The sequence below is a fragment of the Anas acuta genome, chromosome 5 (assembly GCF_963932015.1).
Source record: "Anas acuta chromosome 5, bAnaAcu1.1, whole genome shotgun sequence".
Classification (NCBI taxonomy): domain Eukaryota; kingdom Metazoa; phylum Chordata; class Aves; order Anseriformes; family Anatidae; genus Anas; species Anas acuta.
Window position 1 is genome coordinate 54691142 of NC_088983.1, and position 16607 is coordinate 54707748.

Sequence of the window (16607 nt, forward strand, 5' to 3'; positions counted from 1 at the left end):
CATAATGAGACAGCATTGGAGTCAATTCTCAGATTTCAACTTGAAAACGTGCCAAAGCAACAGTTGAGCCACAGTCTTCTGGCTGAACAGTAGTGTCTTTAACTGCTCTTGGAAGCCAGTTACTCCTTGATTTTGTTTGCATAATACCCACGCCCTGATGCTGTTTGCCGCAGGTGGCTTTTTCTTGTTGCAGCTGTCAGCATTGCCTTCCAGAGTAGAGGAGGTCTTCTAGCCTGTGGTCCTTCAGGCTTTGGCATATGCTAGCTGTTGTATGCGGCATGTGTGCCTTGCTGTAAAACAGTAGATTTTCTGTTTCTTGAGTCCGCTGTACTTTGCAAACAGTTCATTTCTCTGTATTTCCCTCAGATAAGGATGTCACTGTATTTCTTAGCAGCGAATTGGTAATGGGTCATTGGGTTTTGTTGATAAGCTGCTTTGTCCTTGGGAGCTTCCTTTTCTTCCAAATAGCCCATGCTGTTTGAAAGGCTGATTCGCTGGCAGGACGCGGGTTGCTTCTACCTTCTAGTAGGAAAGCCTGTCTTTTTTGCCATTAATGAGGCTCCCCAAGATACCACTATTGAGTAGGCCAGTACGGGCATGAGAATTAAAAATTGCAAAGGAAAGAGAAATGACCTATGACTGGAAAAGTCCTCACCTGTGTGTTTTCTTCCATTGGTTTTGCCCCCTGGTGAGTCTGTATGATGATATGGCTGAAGCTGAATTGCAGAACCAACCAACAAACAAAAAACATCCCTCCCCTATAAAAATTAAAACTTCAGCTTTATAATTAATTTACAGAAAAAGCTGCCGATAGTTCTTAAGGTTTTGGTTAACAAGCCCCATGGTGTTTATATCAATAAAAGAGACTACAGTGTAGTGATAAGCCAGTGTGTGTATCCTCGATATTGGCATGGATTTGTTGCCAAGGTGATTTACCACCCACTCTGTTTCCCTTCGAAACAGTCAGTTTGTAAGATGCTTCTACAAGTTGCTGGTTTTCTAAGGACCTCACCTTAAAGTCCCTAATTTTTAAAAAGCTAGGGAAAATATTTTATGCTAAAATAAATTAGGGTAGATTGTTGCAGTAACTAACAATTTTAATTGAGAAAAAGAAGTTAAATCTGACTTTCCTTTTGACTCAAACTATGGTCCAAGAGTTGCTGTGAACCCGGAGTTCGTTTCATCTTCTGGCAGCTGAGCTGTCACTGTGAAGTGAAATTGATAGTATTATTTTATTCTACAGCTGTTGTTTTTTTACCTCAGCTGCTTCCCATAATTCCACAGATGGTAAACATATGTTTATAGCTACATAGGAAAGAAAGAAGTTGTATTAGATTCGCCCATCTTAAATTCTTATTTTATGCAGGCAGTCAGTGCCTCAGAACTCTGAGATATTATATGTTGGTAAATTAATATTTCTACGCATTAACACTTTGGGAACAGCAGGGTAGCTAATGATATGCTAATGAGCTGACAGATTTTATTGATCGTAATGAAAGCCGACAAGTGCCTTACTTTGCTTTATGCATGCTTGAATATTTTACTAACTTTCTTCAGGGCAGAAATATAATTGGTTGCATTTTTTTAATTCTGCAGGAGTGTTTCAGAAATCTTACTTTTTTATGTTACACATTACAAAAACTTGGGATTTGGCCAGTTTATGAAGAGTACACATCTCTTTCCATGTACTTACATGCTCAGCAGGATCTCCCATTCTTTCTTAAAGCAATTTGTTTCACCATTTCAGCATATAAATAAATAGATCTATTTTCCTTAATGTAAACAGAGATCTGCAGGGAAATAAGAGCATTAAAAAAGAATTAGCATTTTTGTATGTATGTTAGATTCATGATAATGTATATATAAAAAAGCAGTGAATATTGTTCTGAACATCGTCTTTGCTGTTCTGAAAATATTCTTATTTTAGTGGTCGCTAGTTAGTTAATTGTTTTGCCTGTCCTTCTTCCACTCCATAAATAAACGTTATAAGGGCCCTTTCTGGGCCATATTCTCATGTGAAATATAAATGATGATTCTTCAATATATCAGAAGAAGAAGGGGACGATATCATATTTTAAGTGGCAGTGGCCAGTTGCTGCCATTTTTCTTATTTATGCTTTTGTTGCATATCCTTACTTGCAGAGTTAATTCCACAGGTAAGCTCTCTGGGGAGTGAAGTGCCTATGGAGTAATCAAGGGATCTGAGATCTCTCGTGTTACAACTAATATCTCACTGTGTAGCCTACTTTCTATGACCAAATACTTGGAATTCAGACAAAACTGAATAGTTGTAGCAGATCAGCCAAGCGAGCAAGCGTAGAGCAGACTTAAGATAGCTTTGTGTGTTTGCTTTGAAGGGAATCTCATGAATTACTTCTGAAAATTATCCACCAACCCTTCAGGTTTCTTTGTGTGACCCAAAAACAAGCTATCTTTTAGTGCTGAAGAATACTGTTTTAATGAGATTGGGAATCCAAAGTAAATGCAAATGATAGAAGGAAGATGGTGATACCACATAGCCAGGATGATCTCAGTCTAGGATAGATCAGATGACTGTCGGTATCAGAATTTGCAAAATTCATTGTATTGTTGAGGAGAACCCTTTCCCCTAAGCCTTTCTGAAACAATCTGCAGCAGAACTAAGCTTGTCAGCGCATTGCTGTCCAGGTGATTAATGTCTAAAGATGGCAGTATTCATATCTGCTCTAGAAGGCTCCATTGATCTTACAGCCCTGCTGCTCCATCTGGGGACTGCACAGCTGGTGGTTGGCATTCTCACTGCACAGCATCAGATGAACATTTTGGGCATCTGTGGCCATTTTGGTCTTGGAGTCATACAGACCAAGGTGAAGTAGATGCAGTGCCAAGGGCAACTGTTCAACTGCCTGGCATGGGGCACAGCTACCCCGTGTAGAGGAGCATAACGCTGATGTTATGGCGGTCTGGTGGGGTTGGTGTAGCATTGCCCAGAGAAAGGCTTTGGGAACATGTGCTGGGGCATCTCTGCAGAGCCATTTACTAGCTCTGGCCAATGCAACTGACACAGCTGCAAGGCATGCATCACCTTTGGAGCAGAAGCAGGCTTCAAAGAGGGTGAAAGGTGGTGGAAGAAATCAAAATGCAGAAATGGAGAGCTTGTTTGTGGAATACATGAGCCTTTTCACAGAAAGAGGGAGAAGTCCTCTAATTAATAGAGAGTTGAGAAGCTCAGTAAAGAGGGCTTTTGTATTTGTACATCCTCATGGGATGGGCTTGGTGCTTACTGCTGCAGGCCTGAATTTAGTGTTAGAACTGGTGCACAGATGAAGGATCTTCAAGCTAGTGCATCCTGAGGCTTTGGTTGTAATTTGCCAAATGCTTAAATGGATAAGTGGTGATGTCTGCTTGGGAAAAGAAAAGAAAACAAACAAAAATAAAACAATAAGATTTTGACCATTGACATCTCCCTGTCAAGGCCAAGTTGTCATGTCTTTCATACAATGCAGACTAAAAAACTCTGCCTTGTGCCAAACTGCTTGCCCCCAGGGAAATGTGCGTGCTTATTCCCCTTCTGGCTATGGTTGTAGAAAGCTCTCAGCAACCTGGATTTAATGGTGAAGGAGGAATAGTGCAAGGTGGTTCATACGTGTTGCAATAATTGTGGCCGTAATAAGCATTTGTCTATAATGAAGTCTTTCTATTAATAAAATACTTCAGTGAAATCTGGGCTCTTTGAAGTTCACCTCTGTATTTGATCATATTAATTCTGTTTGTTTCAGAGGGTTTATGGATATAGAGGACACCTATACCGGTGAATTGAAGTTCAAACAGTTTCCCACATTAACATGTTTCATGTAGCCAGAAAAAGGGGGAAGAAAAAAAAAGTTGTTTCCTCTTCAGATTTTAGTGTTGGGACTGCTAAAGCTCACAGAAGACAACTTAAAAGTTTTAGCAAAAAATGTTTCTTCCCCCCTCCCCTTTTATTTGTGTTTAAATGCAAATCTATCCAAATAACAGTAGAGCAGTAGGGCTCTGATGCAATAAAGATAATTGAAGTTCCATGTGCACTTCAGGAGAAAAAAAAAAGAAAAAGAGGAAAACATCCCTTCTCTCTGGGTGATGTCTCGTTAGCTGTGTGATATGGTACAGTGAAACACTGTAAACTTGTTTATTCTTGTTTAAGCTTTTCACTAGAGAGACTTAAGCATTGAAATATGCTTTTGTGCCTTGGCTTCTAATTTCTCACTGATGACTACTAGCAGAAAATGTATAAAACGGCTTTCAGAATGTTTCTTTTCCAGTGACAGTATTACTTCTCATTATTATGGTGGTTTCATTGCTCTCATAGATGAAAATGTTAATAAATGTATACACTTATGTAAAAAAGACAGTGTGATCTGATTATGTCTTAATATTTTCAGTTAATATTTCATCATAAAACAGTAGGCAGGAAACAGTGCTGCTGATTACCTTCTGTTGTTTTAGAAAGTGAATATGTAAATGTGAAACGTTACTGCATTTGCAAGGCTTCAAGCACTATCTAAGGCCTATATTTTATTTATGGATTGAGATGAACATTTTGAGCAAGTGACTGTCCTCAGTCTGCAAAATTCACTTTATTGCAATTTAACTGAAAACTAAAACATAGGCTTACAAATCACTAATTTAATTAGGTAATAACTGCTGCCATCTTTAATTTGAAAGGAAATTGATCAAATTCTTCTGTGTTTGGGAGGAGATGGAACCGTGTCACTCTGTCTGGTCAGGGAAATGCAAATAGCAACACTTGAAGAGGAAGACCCTTGGTTTTCCCTGCCCCTCCTAATTAATGACTGTGACATCATTAAACTTAGTGAATGTTATGGAGTAAGCATGTTACACTTTGCACTGAGTGTATGCGAGCCCCAACATTTTCTGGGCTTTCCACTGTCTGACAAATCTAGGGTTCCTCAGGAGCGAGTTGTGCAGGGATGGCGGGCAGCCCTTTCTGTCTGCTGCTTACATCAGGGACATCCTTGCATCTTGGGGATAATGAAAGACACAGCTGGTACTGGACCTTTTGGTCCTTCTTCTCTCACGTCCTGCTTGATTTGGTCTCTGGGCCTCACATGACCTACACAACCTGCTTCTGACCTCAGAGCCTGATTTCTGCCAGCTCTGCACAGGGGATCTTTCCATCTGCCTGGGTTAGAGAGAGGATTTAATCCAACTGATGGTGCAATTACATGAACTGCCTGTTCAGATAAAAGCTAGCAGGCTACACCAAAGCAAACAGTCAAAGTACAGACTCTTCCTTACCTCTTGCAGTAGATAGTTTTCTTCGCAGAATGCTAGATTTCACAGTCCTGTCCAGCTAAATCACTGAAGAGTGTTGCTGGGGTTTTGTGCTTGTCTCTTTCATGGGCTTGAATAATGGATATTACTTCACAGCTTTTTTTCACTGGTTTCATCCCGTTTTGAAACATTTAAGCAGCTTATGTTGATTGCAAAACACAGAACCAAAAAAAAAAAAAAAAAGAGCGAGCATGTTATGAAAATTAATATCCAAATGTGCACAAGGATAGGGAGGTGTTGTTATATTTTGTCCATCTTCAGTTATTCTCCAAATGAGAAAACTGAGCTGGTACCCACTGAAGTGGGTACTTTGTACCTGCTCAATAAATGACTTGTGCAATAGCTTGTACAGATCAAAGTGAATGTTTGTGTTCTGTATTACCAGTTATCTCTTCTTTTACAAAGGGTGTGATTCAAGATGTGAAAGTTGTCTTTATACCTAATGGATATATAATGCAGTGTCCTAACCTGAATCGCAGTAAGTAGCAGTTAATTATTATTATATCAATTTAAGACTTTTTAATGTGAATTATTTCTTTATTTTAAAAATAATATTTTCAGGCTTGCCATTTTTGCATGTGCTGACTTCCAGAAGGCAAAAATTCTGTGTAAACAGATTGAACTTAATATTCAGATAACCAGCGTTTGACATTTCAGCTGTATGACAGACTTGATTTATTTACAGGTTATTCTGTCTTTCTCTCTCTTCCTTTCCTTTTCTTTTCAACTTCCTCTTTTGAGCATGCCCAACCTGCAGTGATTTCTTAAGTCTGGTGCAAGGAATCATGGATTTGCAAGAACTCCTGGCAAAAATGACTGCAAAAGTAGGTACCTAAGCTCCTTTGTCAATTCTGTTTTCTTCTGGGTTAAGACCAACACAAAAATATTTATTCCTCTTGCAATTACTTTCAAGGTAGAGCCTTTTTTTTCCTTTTTTTTTTTTTTTTTTTCTCCTTTCTTTCTGCCAGTAGCCTTATATGCAGTGGGTTTAAGGAGATAGTGTCACGGATGTTGTGTCTCATACAACTTCTATTGGCTGCCTCCCTATTTGGTAGATAATGACAAAATGCCCAAGGTCTGATTTCTGTAAGAAGCCTTAGTGTGATTTCCCTTCCATGCTGAGGGATAAATGCAGAAACAAAGGACTGAAATCCCTCAACAATTTCCTCACTGTGTGACGCTGTCAGAGGGTGTGATTTTGCCTGTGGGAAGTCCTGTGAAATCTTCAGAACTGCGTAGTATCTCCTTGGGAACTGAATGAGGCCCCAAAATGGAAATGCCTATGAAGCTGCAGGCTGTGTTGATCTCGACATCACCTTTGATCAATGGCTTTTACAGTGTAGAAGTTAACCAATCTCTATGTTACGTGGTTTGGTGTTTTTGTTTTCCTTGTTTTCCCTTTCTGGTTTGGGTTTTGAACATGATGAATGGGAAGATAGAGTGATTTTTGCTTGGGGTTTTGGGGATTTTCCTTAGGCTGTGCTCCTACACTATGCAGTCAACCTCTGCCTTAGGCAAGGCGCTTCAGCTAAGTACTGCGGTCAAGTTCCAGGGTAGGAGTCTGTGTTTTAGAAGTGACTGAGCCTGAGTTGTATGAAAGGGTCTGTGAACGCTTCTTTAGGTTAATGTTGGTGAACAGTCTGTTCTGTGGTAAAAGGCAATTAACTGTCTCATCTGAAACAGCATTTATGTGCTAATTACTTGTAGATTTAACTGCAACAAAAACCAACCTCTGGTACCTTTAAGCTCAATGTTGTTACAGAAAAGGAGTTTCAAAAATGGGATTTACTTAGTAGTTCTACTAGCCAAAAAGCAATATGTGTGTGATACTTGTTATTGTGCTGCCTCTAAGTGCTCTTTTAATTCCTAACAGGGGAGGGGAAACTTTTCTTTAAGAGTGTCTGCATTATACTGACAATCCACTTACCCAACTGATGTGCTTTGGCCAGGCTGACTCTGAATAAGAAATATGAAGCTTTTAGTTCAGTTTGTTGCTTATACTGTGAAACAGAGGCAATTATTTTGTGCCCTGCTGGTGGCATGAGCAAGTTCCAATTATGCACTGTACTGAGTAACTTGCTTTCTCTGCTGTTAATTATATTTTTGCTTGCTAGTGCTTTACAAGGGGAAGCAAATAACACAGCATTTGTATTGCAGAGACGCTCTACTTCCAGAAAGTGGTGCTGGGATAATTCTTCATTGCATGTTCCCTTTCTGTTATAGTAGTGCCCTGACTGTTTTGTTGCAGTGGGTACAGAAACAGTGATCAGGAAAAAATGCATGCAGAAGGAAAGGAAGTTAATTTGGTAGACAAATGCGAAAGAAATAGAGGGGCTTTGAGAGAAGCATTAAGGATTGTATCTGTCTTTTCAGTCCTGGGGTCAATAGCCACAAGCAATTCTAATGTAGATGCAAGTCTATTATATGGGGTGATGTATGGCATGCAAAGAGCAGGGTTTAGAAGGGCTGTAGAGTGGCCTGTAGAGTTCCCATTTGACAGGGCATGTGGTCAGGGACCGGCTTGCAGTGAGGCAAGCAACCTACGTGAGCAGTGATGCTTGGTTCCTGGCCCTGCACCAAGAGATGCAGAGAATGAACATGCTTTGGAAAAGCAGGCAATATTTCAAGTTCAGCTGTAGCTTTTAGCCTCAGCTCTGTCTAGGGTTTCAGTTTCTTCCTCAGTCTGTGCTTGGTTACAGATGTATTACAGCACTGAATAATCCAGTGAATGTTGTTTGCAACGAATGTTTACGTGCAGTTTATACAATGTAAAACGATGAAGACTCAGTCCAGGGCTTTTCTGGGAAGAAAACATTACACCTAGTGGCTTTAGGGCCAATTAATTTTGGTAGCAGTACAAGTTATGCTGTACACAGTAGAAGGAAGTACTCTCTCTCTTGAGCTATAGCTCAGGTCCCCAGTATCTTGTGTTGGCTCAGCATGGGACATGGGGGCTATGAAAGGGGCCTAGCAGAGTACTGTCTACAGCAAGATGTCACGGAGTGCTGTGTACAGGGGTATCTGATCATGATCTGTAACCAGCTAACCATTGTTGTATCCTCTTCCTACCAACATTTTGTAAAGACGTAGCTTTTTAAGCCTGTGCGATTTTTTGATGTCATTTGAATGAAGTCTGAGTCTTTCCAGTAAATAAGTTTAATTGATTTAATCTTCTGTCCTTACATAGAGAAACACCGTAGCTCAATGTGTTAGGAATCCAGCTGCAACGTTAATTTGCTGCAGGTGGGAATGGATTGTGGTATATTTTAGCATTTCTAACCTCCATGCTGGAATATTGTTGGTTTCTCTTTAAATATGGTGGGTAAAATAGTTCATACAACTTTCAACTCTACAGAATTCAATGTGGGCATCTCTTGCATTTATTTCAGTGGAATACAATGTATTTTTGTTAAATTATGGGCCCACACTAGGGTGTGCTTTATGCAGATGGGATGGTTGTTGGGGCTGGAGAGAGGATCTGAAGACTTCCAGCCCAAAAACTTTCCAGCAACTTCTTCCTTCACTGAGGTCAGACAGGCTGAAGTAGAGTTTGATTTAAAACTGAGAAAATCAAGCTCTTGAGTTCATTGATGGAATAGTTTACCTGGATTGTTTATAACATGGATTGATATAACCACAGATACTTCCATGAACAGTTTTCCTTGTTATTTTTTGTTTGTTTTGGGTACATTTGTTATTGATATTGCCAGAAACAATACATTTTAAAGAGAAATCTGTCATCTTTTGGTTATTTTTATGGGCAGAGGAGAAGCAAGGAAAATAAGCTATGTGAATAACAAATAATATTCCTGAATGTTAAGAACTTAGATACTGGTTAGTATATGGAAAATATTTGATATGGTATAGGCTGCTTCTCCCTCGTTAGTGTATTTCTGTTCATATGCTAAAGAATAGGAGAAGCTTCAGGATTTTCTAGCAACATTTTAAAAGTTTAACAAATCTAGTTGTGTGCATTTGGCAACACTGGAGAAAATACATCAGCTAATTTTAAAGAATTGTTTTATTGATTTCAATAGAAAATTGTCAATTAACAGGATGTTTCTAGTTGCTCTAGTATAGCAGATTACATTTAATTGATCTAGTGTGTTTAAAGATGCTTCTCGGAATAGTATGTAAATGATACTGAAATAGATAAAACTTATTCAGCAAGATAATTGAAATGATATGAAAAGCTAATAAGTGGAAAATATTCTCTCATATTTTATAATTTTCCTGGAATAATTTATAAAGGATGATAGTACTTACTATTGTCAAAAATGGGTATTCCAAGAAACCTCTATTTAAAAAATGCGTGTAGACCACTTGTATGGGAATGTTCTTTTTTAATTCATTTGTTTTAAAAAAAATACAATGTACATGAATGAAGGAGAAGCATACGACAAAGCAAACACCCTTTTAACAAATCTGAATGTTTTATACGCTGTAAATATAATGACTAAACATAATGACCAGAAGAGAGGTTTTGCTGAATACGAGCAGTTCAGTAAGACAATGGTTTTGCCTCTAAAACATGAAAAGCAGTTTTGAAATCAGCAGATCATGATCAGTTTGAGGGAGATGAATATTATCTTAGAATAACAACTTAAATAAAGAACTGTTATTCAGAGCTTTCTCTTGTGAGAACTGCAGAGGAAAAAAAAATAAAAAAATAAAAGAAACCCACAGCAACTTGCTGAGTATTTCTCTGCTTTTTCTTCCCCTAAATATTTGCTCTTTTACTGGCAGGTATGAAAGAAGACATTTGAAGTGGGTGGAATTTTGGGGGCTGGAAATGTGTGAATATCCAGTATATGTCATTATGTAAAAAGTAACTTAGAGCACCGTGCATTCATTTTTTTTCAAATTTTCTACTATTAAAGTGTAGCAACCTATGACGTAGAATAATGGCATTGTATTTATAGCAGAATTAAGAGTGCATTAATTTGTTCATGTGCCAGATTTTGGTAGCCTCTCTGCAGTAGCTTTAGTGTGATGGTTCATATATATAAGACAAGTATCAATGTTAAAAATAACAACCTTGTGAAACTCCCATAAAGCTGCACTAGGGCAGTTTTTAGAGCAATGGCAGTTCTGGAGCCTGAAGGATGCACATATTTTCTTCTAAAGATTAAGACTTTTTTTTTTTTTCTTTTGGTACATGAGAAAATCACTTGGAATTCTGTTAGGGTTGAGATGATGGCAGGTATACAGGCATACCAGGTATGCATAGTGGGAAGGGTGTTCTTACCTGGAGGAATTCCAGTTCAGGATCATCCCTAGGTAGGTCTGTGATGGTGGGGTGGTTCAAAAAGCCTTTTCTACTTCTACATGAACGAGCATTTTCCCTGCTTATTATTGTGTAGTATCTCATCAGAAAATATAGCAATTGCTAGCATGCAGACGGAAAAGGTGCATCAGTTTTAACTTCTTTATATGCATTTTAGCAGCTGGAGTTGAGGAGGTAATGGGAACAGCAAAGGACATGAAGAGAAAGTCATCAGACTAGCGCTTACTCCAGGAACATGACTTTTCTCCATGATTCAGTCTTGGGAATACTCGTACTAGACTATATTCAAATGCTGTAAATATTACTTATGATTGTAAGGTTAAGACCTTTGTGAAAGCTAGAAAGTATTAGTCTGGCTGTTGCTTGACAAAGAAGAGGTGGAAATAATTAGGAAAAGTCAGTCGGCCAGTCTTTATGCTTTATGACTCATAATCAGGGTGATGGACCATTAAGAATTTTGATTTAGAAACAATTGTAGATTGTGTGCTTTTAGCGGTAGTGCCTAGACCTTCCTGAGGAGATCTTAGTGGGGTTCATTAAAATACAAGAGACGCTTGCATAAATCATACGCTGTTGTTAGTTTGCACAGGTAGCTCTGTCAAAGTCAGAAAAGTAGTGATATTTTATACCCGTTGACATTCTAGTTCAGCATTTCAAAGGTAGTTAAACTTGGTTCAGATAAAAATAAGTGTAATGTTTTCTTATATTTGCTTTTAAAAAAACTTGTTTAAATTGCAGAAATCTCATCAAGTTACTTTCATTTATAGCTAAATTATGCAGAAACAAGACTGAGTCAATTGGAAGACTGTCACTGTGAGAAGACTTGTCAAGTAAATGGATTGATCTATAGAGACAAAGACTCTTGGGTTGAAGATGATCACTGCAGGAATTGCACATGCAAAGTAAGAAATTTTAAACAGTTTAAGGAGAAGGACCTAATTAAAATGTGAAAATGGTCCTTGAATACATAATGTGAACTCTAAAGAATTGGTATGTTTTTCGTATGTATCTTGTGACAGTGTTACCAATAGAAAGGGAAACGGTAAAAATAAATAAATGAAAAATTGACATTTCCTGTGTGGAAGCTTCATAAATAAAATCTGCTTTCCCTTGACAGCACTGTCTTATTTGTTCTATTTATATCTGTGAGGACTTCACGGTTTTAGAACAAGATTGGGCGTTGTCTGTATTTGGTTTGGAATTGTTTTCACTGCAGTTATTTTTCCCAAAATGGAGGCATTATCTTAATAATATTCATAGGTGCTTGGTTGCATCTTGAATGGTGGTAACTTGCAGATTCTGTTTTCAGTGTTTATCACTATGAAAATGGAGGAACAGAAGAGTATTAGTATGTAAATCTTGTCTCGTTGAAATTATTTGATAAATATCTGAAGAGGGTCTGTATTTGCTCAAGAAAATAGAAAACAGATTGTTAAAAATCTCAGAGATGATTGGCACAGCTTACAGAGCGTAGTGTTTACGTTGTTGTAAAGATGGGCTTATGTTCTCTATTTAATGTGCTTTGTTCAGGGAAAGTGGGATAAAACCAGTAAAAAGTACCAACGCATAGGGGTGGTTCACCTTCAAATGCATTTTGGTTCAAGTTTGTAGTTATGATTAAAGTTGTTACGCAAGCGTGGGTCTCAAATTCACAATGCTAATTTCATTTACTTAGTTTTCTGTATGCTCTGTTTTGTACAAAATACTCACCAATTACAACAATCGTAGCTGAATCTTGTCTTAAAACATTTTTAGAGCGGAGTTGTAGAATGCCGAAGGATGTCCTGTCCCCCTCTTGATTGTCCTCCTGATGCTCTCCCAGTGCATGTGGAAAGCCAGTGCTGTAAAATATGCAAGGGTGAGTACATCGCAGAGACCCCCAGCCCCTCTCCCTCCTCCCCCCCGGTTAAGCAGATTTGAGTTTCTCCTGAAAACAGGCATATTTTATAAAGACTTTAATAGGTCCTGGTAATTCTAATAACAGGAAACACAGTGGCAAACTTGCAATTTAAGAAGAAAATAAATACTTGCTGAAAAATGAATAAGCATTGTAAATGTTTAAGATTATCTTGCTGTGCATTGTCAGTATAAAAGTATTCTTTTACTTGTTTTTGGAAATGAAAAACCACAAAAACAAACAAACCAGACTTGGCTTCAGCTTGTACATCCTGCTGATGTTGAGGAGCAGCAGTCTTTTGGTCTAAGCTCTTCATAGTGATTATATAATAAATAAACTGAAACAGATAATAAACTGAAGTGTTATCTGTCTTTTTTTTTTCTTTTCAGGTTGGAAGATTGTTGTTTAAAATAAACATGATAGAATTTCAGACCTTGAGTTAACATCACAGCGTAGAGTGATTGTTTTAACTCTTTTTGAAATAAGATAATGAGAAGATAGAAATCTTGTGATTAGTTTTATTATCAGCCTTCTGGAAATGTAAGCCATAAAGTAACATTGCTGGAAGGAATAGTTAATACTTGATGCCTTAATGATAGTGTAAGGGACAGAGGCAATTCATATATGGAAATTTTGGCTGAATACTGATGCCAGTCTTGCCTTAAGTAGAGGCATTTTTTTCCCCACTTTCTTCTTGGAGACTAGTAAACTTCACGTATGAGTTTTGCTATAGTTATAGGAGAGGGATGTTGAATTATTTGAAGATTTTTTTGGAGAAGAATAACACTTGCCTAGACTTCTTTTGGATTTCTTCAGTCAGGGAATTAATTAGTCCCAAACACAAATGTCTCCGAGCTGTGATTTTGCACTTGGTCTTGTTTACTCGTGCTATCTCGTTTCTGTTATATTTTGTCATGAGTATTCTGCTTATGAAAAGACATTTATGGACAGGGAACTTAGGTGGAAAAGCAGCCCTGCCTGGATGATATATAAATACATATATATATATATATATATGTGTGTGTGTGTGTGTGTGTATGTATATATATATATTATCTCAAAATATTTTTATTTGTAACACAGACTCTAGAAATTTCCTTTACGGACCTAAGGTACCGTATGCTTCTTTTGATGCTCGTTTGCTGACAATGAGCGTAGGAACAACAGTCAAAATTGGACATGAAAGAATTGCATGGAACTAAATTGTAGATTCAATGTATATCCCCATGAATAAGCTGTTCCTGGTATTTGTAATGGAAAGATGAACAATCAGACTTGCCTTTTGTCAGTGATTGGCACAAACTTGACTTGTTATTCTGACAAGAACTCAGTATGTCAGTTACTGGGAAGAGATGTATGGAAGTTGATTGAAATTGATTGTAAATGCCAGCTCCTTGACAGAATGATATGCTAGGGCCACAGTCAGTCACTTTTGGGTATATAGTAGTAATTGCAGAGAGTTTCCAAAGAGCTGCACCACAGGTGTTAATTTCTCCATGCTTTTCTTATTTAGCTCTGATAGAATCATCAGTTGTAATTTGCTGTCTCTAGGGATTATTGAATGGCTGGATTATTGGAGTTTCCTGTCTCAGCTGTGGGTTAACGAGCAAAGTAGTTCTACTGAGTGATACGTTAAGGGTTTTAAAAATGAGGTGGTTCTGTTTTGATCCCTGCCATCTTGTGTTAGCCTTCAGATGACTATCTGACAAAAGGCTATAATTCTGTTTAAAATCTCATCATTTTTCTGAGTTACGGATTAACTCGATTTGCTTTTCTGGTGTGTCTGTGATTTTCTTAAAAGTGGTCATGTCAGGAGAATAGACAGAAAGAAAAAATACATTTCTCTAATTCATTTTCTCCCCAAAATAGTTTATTGGATTCCTAATTGAAACAAAGCTTCCTGATCAGAAGTTTTTCTCATAAATGAGATGACAACTCAGGCATATAAACTAGGGCAGCTTGGAAAAATCAAGAAAACTGGGATACCAAAAGAAAGAAGTCTGATTTTAAAATGTGTTGTGGACAATTAAATGAGTTCTTTTTGTAAACCTTTTTTTTTTTTTTTAGCAGCTTTAAGTGTGTAAATTTAAACAAAAGGTCTTTAGAAACACACTTATGTCTTAAAGATCATGAAGATTGATCTAGTACTCATTTTAAAGTTTTGTTGGAATCAAACTGGCTATGATAATGCTATCTATATTTGATTGTGAGTACTTGTGTTCTTCTGTGTTATGCTTTGCTTTTGTTTACTACTTAAAAACTGTGTTTATTCCTTTATTTTTAACCCCTCACCTTCTCTTACATCACAGCAAAGTGTATCTATGGAGGCAAAGTGCTAGCGGAAGGTCAACGAGTATTAACCAAGAGCTGCAGGGAATGTCGAGTAAGTTTCATTTTTATATATGTATTTTTTGATTTTAAATGCATGTGTGGTGTTCAAAAGTGACAACGGTAAGTTAGTGTATTTTTTTAGTCTTTCTTCGCATAAAGGTGATGTCCATTGTCTTGAAAAGGTGACCCTGAAGTGACTGAAAGCCACAGACATGTAAACAAGGCAAGAATATGCCTCTTGCAGGGTAATAGCAACATGCACAATGACTTGGATATTTTCTCTTTCATCTCTGGCTTTCGTAGGGTCTAGAAAGAGGCAGAAGCATCTTGAGGCTGCTGCTAACTTAAGCTATGTCTTGTAAAATTTGTAGCAACCTGGCTTTCATTGTTTGAATTACAATAGGCTTTCCCTAGTATTGCTTGAACTGGCCTTACTACAAATTGAGGTAAATTTAAAACTACTAAAATTACTAAGAACTGGACTGGGGTCTCTGTCAAATTTGTAATGCTTCTGCAACTACAGTCAGTATTTAGACAAAAGCATTCATAATAGGGAGTGTTAGTGAATATGTAAGTGCTGCACATGGTGTGTAAGTGTGGCGGAAACCGGTCTTTGTCAAGACTTGCCTTAGGAGAAGAGAGTAGTAGTAGATGATGATAAAAGGCCCATTGCTTTGCTGAGACATGTGTTTGTCGTAATTTGAGTATGTCTATGCCTGAAATATGATTTATAGCTTCAGAAAGGCACAGCTATTTTAAATACATTTGTGCTCTCATGTAATTTTCAAGTATTTTTGTTTTTTACATCTTGTTGAATTTGTGGAGGGGGAAGGTGATAAAGGGAAGGCTTACAAATGTTATTGACAGATCAGTATGCTAGAACAATTATGAAAAACATTTGGAAAAGATTACAATGATCTGGTTATTGTTGTGCTTGTGGCTGAGTGTACAGAGTAGCAATTTTATGTTCACTAATGGAAATGGACAATAACTGGTTGCAGATGTTGTGAAAGCAGCTTGTTGTGAGAAATTACTTAGCTGCTGTTAGTGTTTGGCTGTGTAGGGGTGCTCAACATTGTATATACAAATACGTGGGCAAGGTCGTTGCCTTGAAGACAGACTAAGGTGCCTGTTATATTTATAATATGGCATAGAATGTTTATTTGAGAGGGAAACTGCCTGTATGAAATAAGATAAGGAGAACGGGAGGATTTTTGCATTAAAGTGAAAACAGAGTGATCTAAATTATGGTCTGGAACTCCTCTACGCTATCAGTAAGAGCATTATATTCATCGTTATGAGTATGATAAAACATTTGTGAAGATTAAAAGCGAACACTGACCATAAAATATTTCTCATGTTAGAGATGATAGAAATAACAATGAAAAGAGCTTTTGCATTTTACTTATTGCTGAAGGAAGTTCATATGGCAATGCTAATTGCAGTAATGTTACAGTTTATATTATTTATATCTTAATGAAGAGTATTGATAAGTATTTGAAAAAACATATGCTAATGGGATATCACGAAAAAATGGACTTATGCCTCGAAAAAAAGATACTTCTACAGCTGTGTTTCAAGAAGACATCAAACCTCACTGGCAAATCTTGTCATTCTGACTTTGGAGAGTATTTAAGTGGGTGCTTATCTTTGCCTCTACAGCAGGACCTATATGTAGACAGGAGGATCACTCAGTGTGCCTTAAGCATGACCTCTTAAAGCCTTAAGCGAAACACCTGCTTATTTACTACCTCAATTAGGAATGCTTGCTAGATGAAG

General features: G+C 37.6%; 1 protein-coding gene across 4 annotated transcripts in view; it reads left to right on the forward strand.

The window, feature by feature from the left end:
• NELL1 (neural EGFL like 1) overlaps positions 1–16607 on the forward strand; it is a 284268-nt gene that overhangs the window by 57720 nt on the left and 209941 nt on the right. For all 4 annotated transcript variants that reach the window (XM_068684942.1, XM_068684943.1, XM_068684941.1 and 1 more), the window contains exons 6-10: positions 5719–5791; positions 6055–6137; positions 11368–11502; positions 12356–12458; positions 14807–14880. In XM_068684942.1, coding sequence (XP_068541043.1) covers positions 5719–5791; positions 6055–6137; positions 11368–11502; positions 12356–12458; positions 14807–14880 — 468 coding nt within the window. The remainder of the gene's footprint in view (positions 1–5718; positions 5792–6054; positions 6138–11367; positions 11503–12355; positions 12459–14806; positions 14881–16607) is intronic.